Source organism: Triplophysa dalaica, chromosome 8 (genome assembly GCF_015846415.1).
Source record: "Triplophysa dalaica isolate WHDGS20190420 chromosome 8, ASM1584641v1, whole genome shotgun sequence".
Lineage (NCBI taxonomy): Eukaryota > Metazoa > Chordata > Actinopteri > Cypriniformes > Nemacheilidae > Triplophysa > Triplophysa dalaica.
The window spans coordinates 5,397,796-5,415,325 of record NC_079549.1 but is presented as its reverse complement, the minus strand read 5'-3'; the positions used below and the strand labels follow the sequence as shown (position 1 = coordinate 5,415,325).

The following is a 17,530-nucleotide window of genomic DNA, read 5'->3' as shown; positions in this document are numbered from 1 at the left end:
TGAAATTTGTAAGAAAATGGCAGCAGCCTCAACAAGCCTCAAGAATGAAAAAAAACACGTGTTTAATGTGTAATTTCAATGATAGACATTGTGGCCTGGTGCACTTTCTTTCAGTTCTTTAACATTCTGCAAGAGCAGATAGAGACGAATTAATAGCCATTGAGATTTAAAAAGTCACCAACACCAAAGCCACACATCCACAAATTTCCATAGTGGACAGTACACAACAGCATCCAACAGAAGATTATACAACAGAAATGAAAGAAATATAAAAAGAATCACTGTATACTGTAGGGAGAATTAAGATTTATATATAACTATTTAAAAATTGATTACGCTTTTCAAATTGCAAGTAGTTTAAATAACTCTAACTAATGACTTATTATAAAACTTGATCCACAATTCTTGTGAATGTGTGTACAGGTGAAAGTTTACTTTGGACATGTTGTCTGACACATACAGACAGTATAAACACAATGAGGATGTGAATATCTGTGCTGACGCCATATGGTTTTCTCTCCCACACCTGAGATGTGTCATGTCAATACAATCTTATATAATCATGACTGGCATTGTATCTGGTAAATCTGCCTGTGGACCTTAAGATTTATTCCATTTCTTCTTTCTACCTGGCTGTCGTCTCTGTAAGTGCGGTCAGGAAGCAGTTGAAGTAACATGAATATGGTGAGTCTGGCTCAGAAGAAGATTGTGAAGGCAGCTTTTTCAGGTGAAAAGCAAATAAAAGTACTTGTGCTAGTATGTGATATTCAGGAGTAGAACTCCGATGTGAGCAGAACAGACACAATCTCAAAGTTAAGAGTTTAGAGGGACTCAGGTAAGTGGATTTAACAGCACTATTGCAGTTTACAGATTGTTTTGTAGTTCTGTTAGGGAGTTTGGAATCTTCATCAAATATTTTTGAACGATTTGATACTTTTGTTTACCATGGTTGATTTGAACTTGTGAAATTTTATTAGATATAAGAAAATACTATTATTATAATATTTTATAAATAATATATAAAAAAAAAATGTTTTAGCGTACACTTAAAAATAAAGGTGCTAAAAAGGTTCTTCACAGTTGCCATAGAAGAACCATTTTTGGTTCCTTAAAGAACCATTCAGTTTGTAATTGCCTATTATATGTTTGTTATTAATAAGATGCTTATTATTACAATGTAGTTATGTTAATTTCCATTCTTTATAAATGATACAAGGGTATAAAAATTATTATATTCAAATCTTTAAAATGCATTGATTGATTCTATACTTCAAAAATGTTTTGATTTTAGTATAGGTTTCCATATCACACTCCATTTTGTGCTTCTTCGACTTTTCTTTCAAGTATTAAGCCTTTTTTCTTTTGTAGGGGTAAGTTGTGTTATGTGTCAGCGTCATTGAGTGTCAATGAGTGTCAATGCAACAGTGCACTCTTTAAAATAAAGATGCTTCACGATGCCATGGAATAACCTTTTCTGTCTAAATGGTTCTATAAAGAACCTCTATCATCCGAAGAACCTTTCTGTTCTATGTGGCAAAAAAGGTTCTTCAGATTGTAAAAAGGTAAGAAAGAGCTGGTTCTGTGTGGAGCACGTTTCTTTCTGCAATGGCATTGCTGTGAAGAACCTTTTAAGCACCTTTATTTTTAAGAGTGTAAAATATAAACTCTTGATGGCAGGCAGAATTATATTGCCACTCTTTTCCTTCACCTGTTCAGCCAACAAGTTGACGTCATGTCTCGCATCTGTGTGCTTCTCTGCACCTCCCTGCTGCTCTGCTGCTATGCAACAGGTAAGATTCTGTTCTCTGTCTCTCCACTCTACTCATCTGAATAATCGTCCTTAAGTCATTTTTATGATGCACCGTTCTGCTTCAGCTTTAGTCAAATCCATTTTCACCAGTTTAGATCCTTAATACAGAAAGCCAATACAGAGCTGAAAACTAACATTGGAACTTCAAGTTATAGAAAGCAATAATAGTAAAAAGAGCATACTTTACTATGTATACATACTTTAAATGCTTTACCGTCGGATTCTATTTTTCTCTCTCCTTTAGGAGCTGAAAATGGAGAGAGATATCTTTGTTCAGATGAAGGTTCTATTATATTATATAAGCATTATATTTGCATTTATTGCGATATATAATAATATTATAGCCATTTCTGAATGTATTGTTGCAATCACAGTGCAGTCAGTGTGTTAAATCAGAAACAAGTCTCAGGAATTTTATGAAATAACCCAACAGCAATGTGAAAGACTTGGACATATTTGACTTAAACTTGTACTTACAAATGGTAAATTCAGAAAACATAAACGTAGGTGCTATGTAGTTATCCCCAGTCACTATTCACTTTTATTGAATTTCAAAGAAGGAAATGATGCAAGTTTAAGTAAATGATTTGAGAAATCCAGTCGTTTCATTTTTTGCACATTACTAGATCTAATGGAAAAAGTTTGTATCTCCTCATTGAGTTTTTTCCTCTGTTGTGCCAGGTGCTCCAGCTCAGAGGGAGAGCAGGGTAAAGAGGAGTTTACCAAACTGGAATCTGTGGTCCTCTGACTTTTATGGGTGGGTGGAGGAGCGGATATCTCAGAGCGGATATGATACACTGCTGGATTTGGCGAGGACCTATTGGGCTCACTTTCCCATCGCAAGCTTTCTAGGTTACGAAACCACCCCAGAGCCAGAAGAGCGTCCAGACCAGAATGTTGATAACTGATAAAACATCTGGAAATGTCTTTCCCCGAGCCCCTCTGCTGTGTAATTTTCTTCTCCATTAGCTAAGCTGATCTTTTACAGTACATTCCCTTTCCTTGTTATACAGCATTATTTTACAGCCTCCTTCTGTGTTATGTGGAGTATTTTATATTTTTCTGTAGTAACCTCTTTTAGGTTCTTTATTATGATGAATTTTGTAAATGATTGTAAACTGATGTATGTGATTCAAAGATGTGATTCAATTAACAAAGATTCTTGCCAAGTTGCAGATAATTATTTATTCTTCAGAAAAGACAAAGAAAATTTTAATAATATACTTACATTCGTGCCGACTTGTAATGAGAACAGACTTTCTGTTGTAGAAAGAGGGCTTTTAAGAGACAGGAGCGTTTAGGCGGAGGATTAATGTACAGTATAAAAGAATGTGTTTTGAACTTTAGATCATGTGGATATACTTTATCAGATCCCCGCCCCCCAAAAAAACTGTGAACTTCATAATGAGCTTCATATACTTTTATTGTAATACCACTGAAAAAAAGTCATAAACCTGCTTTCATCATATATGAGGATTAGATTTTCTAAACTCGCAACACAAATTTATTCTAACTAAAAAAATAAAAATAAAGGTCCCTAAAAGCTTTGTTGTATTGCTGTTTGGTTATTTTATGTCTATACTTTGCAGACCCACCGGCGGGTCCAATATTGCATCATCAAAGTTGTGAAGCACAAAACTAGACAAATATATTTATAGGTATGCTATCTTTTGAAAGCTTAGAGCTTTCTTACTGGTTTTAATGTTAAGCATTTATGTTACATGCAAGAACATAATAAGGTCTAAATCATCTTCCCAAATCCCAGCCTGTAAAAATCAAACAAATAATACTCAATTTCATATTTATACCACACAAACTCACAAAACCTCAAATGTACGCTCTCACTCTCAAGAATTTCACTGTGACTGTTATCGATCCAACACAGTATTGATAAATTGCTAGATTATTATCATAATGTTACAATGTAGAGGGTTTTCTGTAAAATTTGACAATTTCTTTCATTTATTCCAATGTAAGAAATGTTACTGTGTCTTTTCATGTCACTCTTATTCATATTCTTATATACAGATGCATATTCTTTTGTTTTTATTTTGATATCAAGATCTCTGTCATTCATCCTGAACAGCCAGCTGTGCTTTTCGTTGCAGGTCTTTCAGTTAATTCAATCTCATGACATGATCAAAAACTATATAATTATTTCTGTATGTTATACTATGATTTGAACTTCTTTCTTTCAGAAAGGTCCCAGTCCCCAGGTCTTAGTGATTTAAATGTCGGATCCAGTCCTGAAACAACCCATTGATAAGAAATTACCATTTCAATGCGCTCTTGTGCCGGTTTATAATAGTGAGTGGTTTTACTTCTGTGCTAAACTCTTATTTAGATATTACCATCTAAATATACCTATTAATGTGAAATGTTGTCCAAACAATTTATATTTATGACATACCAAAAGAGGAAGCCTTCTCTGTTAACCGTTTGTTTGTTTATTTGCCCACACCGTAAAGCTCTATAAAGAATGAACGATCATTTTCTGTCTTTGACTCAAGCTGAAACTGATTTTGTTTTTGCGTTGTCCTTATAAAAGGATTACTGTTTGAAAGATGCTGGGAATGACTCTTGGCCAACCAAACAATCTGTGTAGTCTGGATCAGTTACTTGTTTGCAATAGAGCAGCGGCTCTTTACTTGGACACAAAACCATTGGTTCAAAAACTTTACAGTTTAGATGCAAACCAATATACACATGCATCTAACAGACAAATGGCAAGGCAAAAGATTACACCTTCATTTGCATAATAATTATTCAAAGAATTACTTATTTGCACAGTCTAACTATTTAAAGATGCTTCACTACAAACTGCATTTCCGTATGAAGTCCTGCAGCTCCAGCAGTTGTGGAAAACTATTCATGTCACACATGTGTAAGCACTTAAATATACAAGGAAACAAGGCCTTTCTTTTTGCTGCCTTAGATTTACAGTAATTTGCCAGCGGCAGGCTGAAAGTTTCCATTCAGAATGTGTGCATGGGCTTCCCTCGGGCCGGAGAGAGGGGGGTCTTCTCTCTCGTCTCTCTGCTCTTGTGCAAGCAAATCTACACCGTTGTGCAAATCCGCAGAGAAGTCGAGAAATCATGACTTCTCAAAAGTTCTACCTGCATCTGCTCACCTTTGTCACCTTACTGACTTTTCTGGCTCTCTCAGGTAAATGTCTCTCAAGCTTTTCATTCTTGCTTTTGGAGGTCAGGGTTTGTTTAGAAGGTGTCTGCTAAAAGTTGTTTGTTTGAAGTACGAATGAGAGCAGAGACGCAGGAAAGTGCACGAAAAACTTCAATTTGATATGAAATTGTGTAAGAGGTTAAAGAATGTGATGTTGGCAGAAATTGTGTTTTGTTTGAGTGTGTTTGTATGACGTTTTGGTTATTCAGTTTCATGTGACACTTAAAACATCAGATGCATTTGCAGGGTGTTGGGACCATTTCTTTAACATATTTGTCTGTAGCTTCATTTCTTTTCATCTCACAATTTCTCCCACTTTCTTCTCCTTAATAGTGTGTCAGATTGAGTGAGTCAGACTTTCCACAAAGTTTGTTGAACACATCCAAATAAACAACCGTGTGCTTCGGTCCTTGAAAGAGGGATTGAAAAAAGTATTTATTTGCGCTTTACTTTTGTTCTTGTGTCACACAATCCTTAGCCTGTCTTTTATTGTCTGGATATAATCTTGGCTTGGTAAACTGATTGACTATAAACTAATCGACAAAATCTTTTTTGTTTGTGTTTCTGTGGAATGCTGTGTTTTACTTCAAATGACAAAATAAACAAAAAACAATTACTTTTTTTCTAGAGGTAGAAAGCGAGAACAAATTGGAAAGAATCTTGAAGAAAGGTGAGTCTTTGTTTTTACTAGGCTACTTGTATCTGAATTTTGGTTTAGATTTGTTTGATATACATTTTCCCCTAATTTTTCCATAGTGACTACATAGTCTTACTTCAAATGTATTAAAGGGATAGTTCCCATACATTTCTCTTCTTTTAGCGGTTCCAAACCTGTTTCAATTTCCTTACTTGGTTGAACACAAAGAAAGATATTTGGAAGAATGTTGCGTTTTCTGGGGCACCATTGACTACCATAGTAGAAATATATATAAATATATATATATATATATATATACTGTTGAACATTACTCAATACATTTACATTTACATTTAGTGATTTGGCAGACACTTTTATCCAAAGCGACTTACAGTGCACTTATTACAGGGACAATCCCCCTGGAGCAACATGGAGTAAAGTGTCTTGCTCAAGGACACACTGGTGGTGGCTGCTGGGAACGAACCAGCAACCTTTGATTTACCAGTTCAGTGGTTTAACCCACTAGACCACCATCTCCAATACTGTTGTCTAACTTTGAAGAATTTATGAAATTTGACTACCTACTACTATGGTAGTTAATTGTGCCTCATAAATCTCAGTTGCTAACATTTTTCTTAATATCTTTGTGTTTAACAGAACAAAGAAATGGATTGGAACAACTTGAGGTTGACTGAGTCATGACAGAATTTACACTTTTGGGTACTACCCCTTTAAACTTTAAACAGTGGTTAGAGCATGGCGCTACTTTAGCACCGCCAAGGTCATGGGTTCGATCCCAGGTGATTGCACATAATCTGATACAAAAATATATCATAATGCAATGTAAGTCACTTTGAAAAGGAGCGTCTGCCAAATGCATAAAAATATTGCTTTACCCCAGATAAAAAAAAAGTATAGATACTAATGATAAACCATGGTTATTTTCAATAAGTGTGTCGCTGCGAGCAACATGCTTGACAATTTCTTGACACGATATGCAAGTTGGCTGTTAGAAACATATTTTAAGGTTGTTTAGAATATTTTTACAGGCCAATAGGACTGCATGGTAAGCAGTTGAAATCCTAGTTCCCTTTCTGTCGGTCTCTCGACGTTGTGTCGAGAACAACAGATGGGGTCTGCCCTTGAGAACCAATCAACTCTGACTACTATAGAAAAGGCCAATGAAATTTGGCGAATGAAGTTTGCTTGCCGGTCTCCGCCCCCGGATGTCCGGTATAAAAGGAAGCCAGCGTGCAGCATTCATTTACCTTTTGTTCTTCAGAGCCTTCGCTCATGACTACGTACAAAATGAATTCTTCTTCTTCTACATTGCCGGATCTACGACGTAGAGCAACGGATCGTCCCTACCTGCAGCGACCTTTCCCTGGGCGTCTCAGCGGTTCCGGAGGTGTTAGAGATTTTTTTCTAAAAAGGTCCTTTTAAGGACTGAGCATTCCCAAGCGCGGCATGTCCCGCTGTTCTCTTGGGTGCAGCACCCTCATCGAGGAGGGGGATGGACACAATCGCTGCATTGGGTGTCCAGCACGCTGAAGCAGCGTTCGTTGACATATCTTGCCTGCACTGTGGGTGGCTGTCACAGGTGGCTGTCTTCCTACGGGAACCAGCCACCATTTCGTCTGCTACCCGGGCCGTGACATTGGTGATGTGGGGACCTCTGCGAACGTAAACCCGGCAGCCAAGTGCTCACGGGCCAATCGCGCCGCGATTCGCTCTTCTGAACGTTCCCCAACCAGCGGCAGCATACCGTCCGGATCCTCAGGCATGCACTCGGAAACGATGCGTGACGTAGATGAGATGTCGCTCGCAGCATCAGAGGGAGATTGGCATCCGACTCTGACGAATCCGAGCTCCCCCCAGGGGGGTCGAGCTCAGGAGGAAGCAGAAGTGATGTCAACCATGCTAACCCGGGGAGACGTGGTTCCTGAGGTCGGAGCACGGTGAAAACCGCGCCCAGCCCGGGTGCCATGTTTTTTCCCGGAGGTGCATGAGGAGCTGTGTAAAACTTGGAAAGTTTCTAGGGCAACACGACCTGATCACCAGGTTCCTAAGGGGCTCGAGAGAGCCCTGGATTGCCTTGAATTCGGCCCTGGAAACTCTCACGTTATCTTGAGACTCAGGCCCGGATGCGTGCCCAAAAAGTTCCCACTACTCCCTTCCAGGGCCAAGTTCACCAAGTGGTGAACTTGCAGAGGAAGACCCAACCCGATCCGTGTTGTGTCAAGTACGTGCACTGCGCCTCTACCTGGACTGCACGCAGAGTCCGAAGCTCTGACCAGCTCCTTGTCTGTGTTGGAGGACAGCAGAAGGGGAAGGCTGTCTCCAAGCAGAGGCTGGCGCACTGGATCGTGCATGCCATTACGACGGCATACCGATCTCAGAATCTCCCGTGTATATTGGCAGTGGGCACTGGCCAGAAGCGCCTCTCTAGCAGACATCTGTAGAGCTGCGGGTTGGGCTACGCCCAAACACCTTCACAAGGGTTAACAACATTCGCGTAAACCCGGTGTCAGCCCACGTCCTGCGTGGCGACATGTAGGACTGGCATCCGGGGGGGGGCGTATGCCTCCGAAAGCACCTTTCCACCCTCCATTAGGTTGGGTCAGTGTGCCATCCACCTCTCTTCTTACCCAAACATATGGCTAAGAACAGGCATTCTATCCACCACTAAGCAAGCACCCCTGGGGGTTGGCTGGGCAGAGCAGCCTTCCCTCTTAGGCCAGGATACCACATGAACTATCATAGATAGCTCTAACCAAACCTAGTGCTACCGGACGTCTGTAACACCCCCTCCGGGGGCTATTCCGTCTAATGTTTCCTCATGAGAATGGTTCCCACTCCTGGTAACCCATGAGCTTCCCCAGGTGGACCTCCACCTCGCGGTTCACTACTCAGTCCACAAGTTTCATGCGTTCTCCTCCAAGGACGAGACCATACCTATGTCCACCATATTCCTCAGCACGGGTAGGAGGTGTCTTCTGCAGCGCATCCCTAATTAAGGAAGTTAAGCTTACCCGGTGTAAACCCGTGCCGGTAAATGAATGCTGCATCCCGGCTTCCTTTTATACCGGACATCCGGGGGCGGAGACCGGCATGCAAATTTCACTCGCCAAATTTAATTGGCCTTTTCTATAGTAGTCAGAGTTGATTGGTTCTCAAGGGCGAACCCCATCTGTCGTTCTCGACACAACGTCTTGTTCCCTCCATCAGGGAACTGAGGTTACATAAGTAACCAAGACGTTTCTGTGTGAACCCTATCTAGTCCACTTGTTTTTTCTTTGTCGCCCACTAGTGGATGGAGATGTGAAACCAGCTGTGGCAGTGACTCCTTCCAAAGCCAAACAGTTCCTGTCATCCCTAAAGAGGCCCAAAAGGAATTTATGGGACCGCAGTCGTCCTGACGTCCAGCAGTGGATCCAACAGTTCATGTATATGGGCTACGATGAAGCAGTAAGTGCTTGTGTTATAGAAGGTTGTATGAAAGGTTTATGAGATACTTTGAAACCACGTGTTTGACCTTGATGTCACTCATACATTAATGGAAAGTTTTCAAAGTCCTCCGCCTCTGTGTTTTTTCGCAGATATTCTTCAAGTCAGTTCGTTCTTGAAACACTGTCTTCAGTCTCCTACTGTGAAAATGTCTGTCAGTTATGCATGTCTTTGTTGTTCTTCACCATTTCACCCAGTCCGGTATCCTTAGAGAGGTTTGATGTATGGGCTGCATTTTAAGCAGTGCACATCAAAGAAGAACATGACTTGTGTTCCTATCAGAAGAAATATGGGTTCGTTCTATTCTTTACCTTGCAGTTTCTTTGCATAGAGATGACTAACAGTCACAGAACGCCCCAAAGTGAGGTTACAGTTCTTTGTACATATAAAATGTAGCGGTATTACAAATATTTTCCAGAATGCTTATTTTGGTGTCATCTGTCAGGTTAAATATGTCATAATTTAGAGTAGCACACAATAAGTGTATACTTGTTAACATTAGTTTATGTACAGTAAGACTAATAAATACTAGAAAACTCTATTGTTGGTTGTCATGTCTTCACACCAAACCCAAATGAAGCTAATTCACTAATGTTAACAAATGCAACCTTATTGTAAAGTTTTACTACATTTCTTACTACAATTACTTACAAATCTTTAAATTTACTTGCAAGTAGTTCCCAAGGTCAATGATTTTAAAAAGTCATTTATGTCATTATTATGTATATTTAAATTATGTGAAATAACATTTGCATAAATACTATTATTTTAGCAGCTAAAATCTAAAATTTTTAAAAGTTAATGTAGTTTTTAATAATTCAAAGAAATGTTTGTTGCATTATGTGTTTGGTGTGAACACGGCATTAGTCACTATTGTTAACAAATGCCACCTCATTGTAAAGTTTCACTACAATTACTTACAATTCTTTAAATTTAATTGCGAGTAGTTCCCAAGTTCAGTGATTTAAAAAAATCATTTAATTGAATTATTTTTACATTTAAATTATGTAAAATAACAGTTGCACAAAAATATACGTTTGGCTGCTAAAGTCTTCTGTTTGTAAAGGTTCGTTTGGTTTCATTCAGTCCAAGAAATGTTTGTTGCATTTTGTGAAAATCAATAACTGTAGTGTATTTTGATGGTCTCTTTTAAATCACACACATTAGTTTAATTCACATGTCTAAACCTCTTTTTAAATTTCTCTGTCGTTGAGGATGAGACAATTCTTTCCGCACGGAACAAAAGGACCAATAGTTTTTGTTGTAATTGTTTTATGTTCTTTCAGAGACTTGAAGCTGATCTCGCATATTGGATGGATCACTATCGATCCAATGACCAAGGTCGCCAGCATCACTATGATGAAAACTCTCCCATAGGTTCTCGAGGACCTGGATCATACAGGCATGGAGCAGATGTTAACTATGACAACTACTAAGTCACCTTATCAGAACTTAAAATACAGTAGTTGACAATGAAATCATTTTGTAATCGGTAATACACATATGATTAAGAATATTTAAAGATGAAAATGTATTATTCATCCGTCATGAATTACTCGCCCTTATGAGAGCTTTCTCAGTCTCGACTGTGAAACAATAAAATATTTTGTTGATTATTAATCTTGCACCTATTCCATGATTTCTGACTTGTGTTTGTTTTTGCTGTCATCACCAAATCACCTACGTACATTTCAGTCGATAAAGAAAACCTGTTGCAGGATTCTCAAAAACGGTTCTTCACAAGCATATCCGTTCAGCTAAATATGTCTTACATGGTTAGTCTGGATAGCAACAGCAGCTTCTGTAACGGAGGGCAGAGAAAGTGAAAGAAATAGGGTGAAAATCACAGTAAATATTTTATTAAAATACCCTTTTCACTTGAAATCAATTAGAGGTTCAAAGTTCTGTATGCAAAGTAACAGATTTTGCTTGAAATCACCACAAAGTTTAACGCAGAAATAACTTCTCTTCCATCCGTCCTAAAATCTTTTATGGTACACCTGGGTGACATTTCCTGCTCCCGACCACATTCAACATCTCAAGTCACAAAACATCATTGCCATAATAAATGGTGTCCGTTCAAAAAGACACTGCTAGTTTGACACTGATAAAAAAAGTCACATCAATTAAAACACAAAATGTAAACACACAAGAACAAAAATGTACATGATCTAAGCTGATTTTAAATAACAGACAGACGACTGACAAACCAAAGTGCAAGGCCAAGTCTGTAAATTCAATATCTGAGGCACATTTGACTGAGAAAAAACTCTTTAGAGCAGTTCTGTATCGGAGCTGCTTTTCAAAAGATTGCCAAAAAAAAAAATCACGTTTTTCTTTGAGGGGCGGGAAACCCACTCTGAAAAGTTTGCCACTATCCCAGAGATGAACACAATTCTTCAGTTGTGTCGGGGTCTGCCTTTTTTCATGCGTGCAGCCTTGGGTTTGGGGATATACTGATTGTTGGCTTGATGCTCCAGCTCTCGGCTGAAGTATTGGATGGTTTTGTTCAAGCCTTCTTCCAGCGGCACCTGCAAGCACACAAAGGGCATGTTAGAAATAAAAATAAATTTGATTGCAGGTGCCACATTTTACTCCGTTTATGAAATCTTTATTATAAGCCTGCATTCTGCATTAGGATATGTTCAATTACACAATAAATGGTCCTTATTGAGCAATTCAGGATTTCTAGTGGTTTCCAACTCAAAGCACAGCATTCTGCATAGAGATAAATGACGTTACATGTTAAATGCATTAGGTAAACTTGTGACTTCTGTGTAGCATTGCATTTGCAAAACAATTATCTTGTGCTGATTCCTAGTGAACATACAGATTTAAAAAAACAATAAAAAAATAATAAAAACATCTGCCAAATATAAATAAAACACATTTCCAGAGACAACACATCACAAATAAAACCCAGGTGTGGCATTCAAATGAACATCACGAATAAAATGTTCTCTATGGTATTCATTTATTTGATTCGATAAAACTCACCACCGGCTCCCAGCCCAGAAGCATTTTAGCTTTACGGATGTCTGGGCGTCGTCTCTGTGGATCATCCTGAGCTTCTGGAAGGAACTGAATATGACTTCTGCTCACTGAGGAGACGATCAAGCGACATTGCATTAACTTCATTATCGATTCTGACACTCCATCTGCAGTTTTCCACTTCCAACTTACCTACTAGGCTCTTTATGAGCTGAGCAAATTCCAATATGGTGTGTTCCTCTGGATTTCCCTAAAGAGAGAAGAGTGAGCAGGCATGAGAAAGAAAGACCAATAGGCCGACAGAGACAGACAGGGGCTTAATATGGCCTTTAGGTTGAATTGGTTCTAACTAAAGGCCAAGCAATTTCCCCTCAGGATAATATGACTGGTGCTAAGTGTTATATTCTCTCTTCAATTATTTGTTAAAGAAAACGGAATTATTCTCTCAAACTTTAGTGAATTGGCTTAGGAAATTGGAAATATGTGGTAGAAAACTGATTATGAAAACTGATAACCGTTAGTTTGTGCTATTTTTAATTGTCGCTATATACAGACACATCCGTCGGGTGGACGTAATTGGCTACGGCGGATAAGTGTCGCATTAATACGTCAAGTTAAAAATATTTCAACTTTTGACACTCTGTAAGTTTTCAAACTTTGGACCAATCAGATGAGAGCCTCAGTGGAGGATAAACATACAAAGTAAACAGTGTGTGTATACATTAGCATCTGTGAGACTTAATTCATTTCTAATCTTGCCTTCTGTTCAAATCCATACCGCTCTACGTGTCCTGTGGGAGCTCTTTAGGCTTTTAAAATCAGGCGAAATGTTAAAACTCACCAGGTTGACTGGACTGCTGACGTTACTATTCATCAGAGACACCAGCCCATTCACCAGATCACTGCGAGAAAAACAAACAGGAAAGTAAAACATGAGATGAATGTCTTGATCTGTAGTGGGTGTAGGAGCAAACCAACAAAAAAAATCCACTAAATTAAATTCAGCTCATCAGTAATTTACTGCTCTGGTGGATCAATGCAAACTGATTGGGAGCTTGAATTACATCTTTCAGAAAGTGCTCAAGGTCTCATCTACACAACAGTATGTAACAAAATAGTGATTTGAAATAGATATTTTATTAGCTCATTTTTAACCAATGCAGACCTTCCGCGAGGAAAACCACTTTCGGTTCGAAGGTAAGATACGACATTCAAATGACAGGAACAGGCAACTTGGTTTAATTATTTGTAATTGTAATGTCAAATGTTATTGAAGGACACATTTATAATTATTGTTTGTGTAATATTAAACTGTGCCTGTCAAAATGATTTGCAGCATCCAGGTTTCCATGTGTTATCAGTTTTGAGTGGTTGTCACTATTGAATACAACCAATGCTGTGTTGTGCAGTGGGTGCAAAAGAGGAAGAGACGCTGGAGAAATGTTGGACTGCAGTACATGTAGTGGGTCACAATTAAAAGTGCTTCTCAGTTCTTCAATGTGAACTTGAGGTGAGGAGACGTTGCATGCCAATAAGAAGAAAATTAGTAATTGGCTGGTATAAGGGTACTTTGAATGCGCTGCAAGTCGTTTTGCATAAAAGTGTCTTCCAAATGCCCTCAATTCTATTTCTCATCAAATTAATTGCTTTATTATGAAAAATCTAAAATGTTTTTTCCCAAAATAATAACAAATAATAATGAGCAACAACCAACAAATGTTTTCCCCGAACATAAATATAACAATGAGCAACAACCAACACATGTGCCACCCCAAAAAAAAGTTTGGGATGCAATGGAGTAAATGGTATAATAAATTATATTGATTTAATATTGTTATTATTAAATAAAGTATTTTTCAGTCAGAGTTCATGCAAATATATGGTTGTTTGAATAGAAGTTCCAGATTTGTCATTTGTTAATTTCATAAAGAATTTATCAAAATAAAAAATATACCTTCAAAACAAACTAATGTAAAGAAGAAAAAAGTTTTGCGTTTAATAAATTTGTGTGCACGTGTGCGTCTAAGTTAATAATCATATGAGTTTGTTAGAAAGCAGGTTTAACTGCGTGTGAGTGTGCAGGGCCGGCGCATACATATAGATGAACTAGGCAGCCGTCTAGGGCGGCAGCACATTCAGGGCGACGAGAGAGAGCAAAGCGAGAGAGAGTGAGACATGGATAAACTTTGACTTTTAAAACACTTCTTTTCTACATTTCTTCACTAGAGAGCTTTTACACGTTGGAATTATATTAATATTAACAAGAAAGTTTCCACGCCATTAGTTTCCCGCCACCACCCCACCTTAAGCGGCATCAATTAGTCTACGTGCAAAATACGTTGATGAATATCAAAAATAATGTCAAAACGAATAAAACTATCAGGTTATGAATACAAAAGACCACGACTTATAAAAGAGCAAGTGTTAGAGAAACAAAGAGGCTCATTTATTAAAGGAATCTCTTCTGGAAGTCAAGACCACAGCGCAGATAAAAGCAGCGACCATGCTTATTACAGCTAGGACGTGGACGATAGCAATTCACTGGGAGCAGACACTAGCTCGTCTGACGCAGTTACAGATAGAACACCAGGGAGAAATACTGTCAGGCGAAGAAATATGTAATGATCCTGGCAACTATACAGCAGTAATAAAGTCTGGACTTAAAAACACTTTAGTACAGAAAGGGCCACATCAGCCCAAGGGAATCATTTTCCCAAAAGTAATTGGGAACAGGAGATTTACAGAGGCTCGTTACATTACATGTGAGAAACTAGACAGAGACCATGGCTCGTTTATTCGATTGGCAAGGATTCAACGGTTTGCTTTTGTTAGTAAAGTTTTAGGTGATAGCGAGAGAAAATTTGCTAGGGGGTGTCAAAGACTGGAAAGATCTCTCCAGCAAACTGAACCGACACGAGAAGTCGAGAGAACATGTTGACCGTTTCCATAAATGGAAAGTGATGGACACACGGTTGGTCACTCAAAATACAATTGATGCAACCGGCGCAAAATATTAAGCGAAAAATTACACTGGAAGCAGGTGTTGGAACGTTTAATGAGCATTGTGAGAGTAATGGTATAAACATGGCATTCAGAGGCAGCACAGATAAACTATATGAACATAACAACGGAAATTTCTTGAAATATAAGAAAAATCATGTTCACTATTTGGGTAAAGAGATTCAGAATTAAATAGATTTGCTTGCTTCTCCGATTCAGCAGGAAAAATTCTCAAAATGCTCAAATCGGCCAAATTATTTTCAGTAATTTTGGACTGCACACCTGACATGAGCAGAACGGAACAGATGACAGTTATCGTGCGCTTCGTGACAGCGCTGCAAAGTAGTGACGATTAAAGACTATTTCTTAGAATTCGTGCATATAACGGATTCTAATGGTGCTGGCATGACAGATGTTGTGCTTGAGAAACTGGGCGAGCTAGGGATTGATATCATGGATATGAGAGGTCAAGGATACGACAACCGGTCAAATATGCGTGGGAAACACAGCGGTGTCCAAAAGAGAGTGCAGGACAAAAATCCAATAGCGTTCTATTTCCCATGCAGCGCTCAATCTCTTAACTTAGTCATGAATGATGCAGCGTGCCTGCAGGCAGTGTAATTCTTTTCAGTGATACAGGAGGTGTACAAGTTTTTCTCCGCTTCCACTTCATGCTGGCAGGTGTTAAAACGGCACGTTGGTGACAGGGGTCTCACAGTTAAGCCCCTTAGCAATACTAGATGGGAAAGCAAGATTGTCGCACTTAAACCCACACGACATCATTTAGATGTTAATGATGCTCTTCTATCAATAGCTGAAGATGAAACACAGAAGTGTTTGTGTTGTCAGAACCAGATGTGAATCAAGAGGCATTGCTACCAAAATAAAGACCTACCCATTTCTGTGCAGTTTCATAGCATGGTACGACATTTTATATGAAATAAATATTACCAGCAAGATACTGCAGACAAAGGACATTGGCATTCAACATGCAACAGAAGGCTGAACGCGACAAAGCAATTCCTTGTACACCATCGGACAGATTGCAATTTTGAAAGGGTGCTGTCCAGTGCACGAGAAATAGCTGATGAGTTGGAAACAGAGGCCGTGTTCCCTTCACAAAGTCTGGCGCAAGAACCAAAAAGAACGAAAATGTTTACTTATGAAGGAGACGACGCACCTGTCATGAACCAAAACTTCAGGGTGAGCTTTTTTAACCAAGTGCTCGACTGTGCGATCCGTTCGGTGGAAGAGTGTTTTTCCCTCCTTCGAGATCCTGGGCACGTATTTAGATTTTTATATGACATTGCATCTCTCAAAGACAAAGATGAGACGATTGTTCTTCGGGTTCGCTTAAAACTGAAAAAGGCCCTGACTCATGAAGACTCATGGGATGTTGATGGACATCAACTGTTTGAAGAGCTGACTGCTTTGGGCAGACGCCTGAAGGAGGGAACTAAACCACTGCAAGGGCCTAATTTAATTTGTGAAAAAAAGTTGAATCAGATTTCCCAAATGTTTTTGTCACATTGAGAGTGCTTCTGACTCTCCCTGTCACTGTGAGCTCTGGAGAATGCGGTTTCTCAAAGTCTAAATTCATTAAAAACTATCTCCGGAGTACAATGACACAGTAAAGACTTAATAGACTAGCAACAATTGCAATGGAGCTCGAACTTGTGGAGAACATTGAAATCGAGGACACAATCAAAACTTTTGCCGCTATGAAAGCCCGACGCGCATGCTTTTGAAAGGTAGGCTATGCTTAAGCTATTTAACATGTAAATATGTATCACTCAACGAACGTTTAAATCTCCACTATACTTTGACTAAGTTGTGTGCAGAAATGTTGGTTTACATTCTGAACATTTACTACAATACAGAATTAGCATTTCCATTGTATGCGGTAATGGATCAGTTAATTCATTATTTAATTATTATGATTATTTGTACTGTACATAGGGAGAATGAAAATAAATCCAATAACATGCTTGCACATGTCTTTTTAAGTGCCGTTTTATGAATAAACATTTACGTTCGCATACATCTTAAAAATGTAACGAATTGTGAGTGCGAGGTTGGGGCGGGATGATTGTGTTCGCCTAGAGCACCAGCCGAGCTTGAGCCGGCCCTGTGTGTGTGTTTGGAAGTGTGTGTGAGCAGAGCAGGTGGGAAATCACTGACCGGGTTTGAGCAGATCGCAAGTTCTCTGATGAGTGCTTCGGGAAAAATCAGGCGTGTAATCAACGCAAATTCATTCCTGGCTTGTATACATACCAGTTCAATCCTCACTTCTATCCCCAATTCTCTGAAGCATGTTCAGAAACAACTAGCCAGAAGCTCACATCGTTCCCCGTCATCACGCTTGCTGCTCAACTTTCCTGCAGGGAGAGCTGACGCAGGAACTA

At 39.0% G+C, this 17,530-nt stretch overlaps 2 protein-coding genes across 2 annotated transcripts in view; one reads left to right on the top strand and one right to left on the bottom strand.

The window, feature by feature from the left end:
- The first annotated feature begins 4,816 nt into the window (after positions 1 to 4,816).
- On the top strand, positions 4,817 to 10,754 carry ecrg4a (ECRG4 augurin precursor a). Its single transcript, XM_056755297.1, has 4 exons — positions 4,817 to 4,975; positions 5,619 to 5,660; positions 8,938 to 9,095; positions 10,421 to 10,754. Exons 1-4 carry the CDS (start codon positions 4,906 to 4,908, stop codon positions 10,568 to 10,570), a joined length of 420 nt encoding a protein of 139 aa, XP_056611275.1. The 5' UTR covers positions 4,817 to 4,905; the 3' UTR covers positions 10,571 to 10,754.
- A 217-nt stretch (positions 10,755 to 10,971) lies between these two features.
- uxs1 (UDP-glucuronate decarboxylase 1) overlaps positions 10,972 to 17,530 on the bottom strand; it is an 81,983-nt gene continuing 75,424 nt past the window's right edge. The window contains exons 12-15 of the mRNA XM_056754946.1: positions 12,967 to 13,027; positions 12,318 to 12,375; positions 12,132 to 12,235; positions 10,972 to 11,665 (exon numbers count right to left, since the gene is read on the bottom strand). Coding sequence (XP_056610924.1) covers positions 11,534 to 11,665; positions 12,132 to 12,235; positions 12,318 to 12,375; positions 12,967 to 13,027 — 355 coding nt within the window. The 3' untranslated portion in view covers positions 10,972 to 11,533. The remainder of the gene's footprint in view (positions 11,666 to 12,131; positions 12,236 to 12,317; positions 12,376 to 12,966; positions 13,028 to 17,530) is intronic.

Excerpts from the sequence above, each read along its gene's own strand:
- ecrg4a (XM_056755297.1), top strand. The coding sequence starts at position 4,906 with ATGACTTCTCAAAAGTTCTACCTGCATCTGCTCACCTTTGTCACCTTA. Across the intron at positions 4,976-5,618 it reads GACTTTTCTGGCTCTCTCAG|AGGTAGAAAGCGAGAACAAA; the intron begins GTAAATGTCTCT and ends CTTTTTTTCTAG. Across the intron at positions 5,661-8,937 it reads GGAAAGAATCTTGAAGAAAG|TGGATGGAGATGTGAAACCA; the intron begins GTGAGTCTTTGT and ends GTCGCCCACTAG.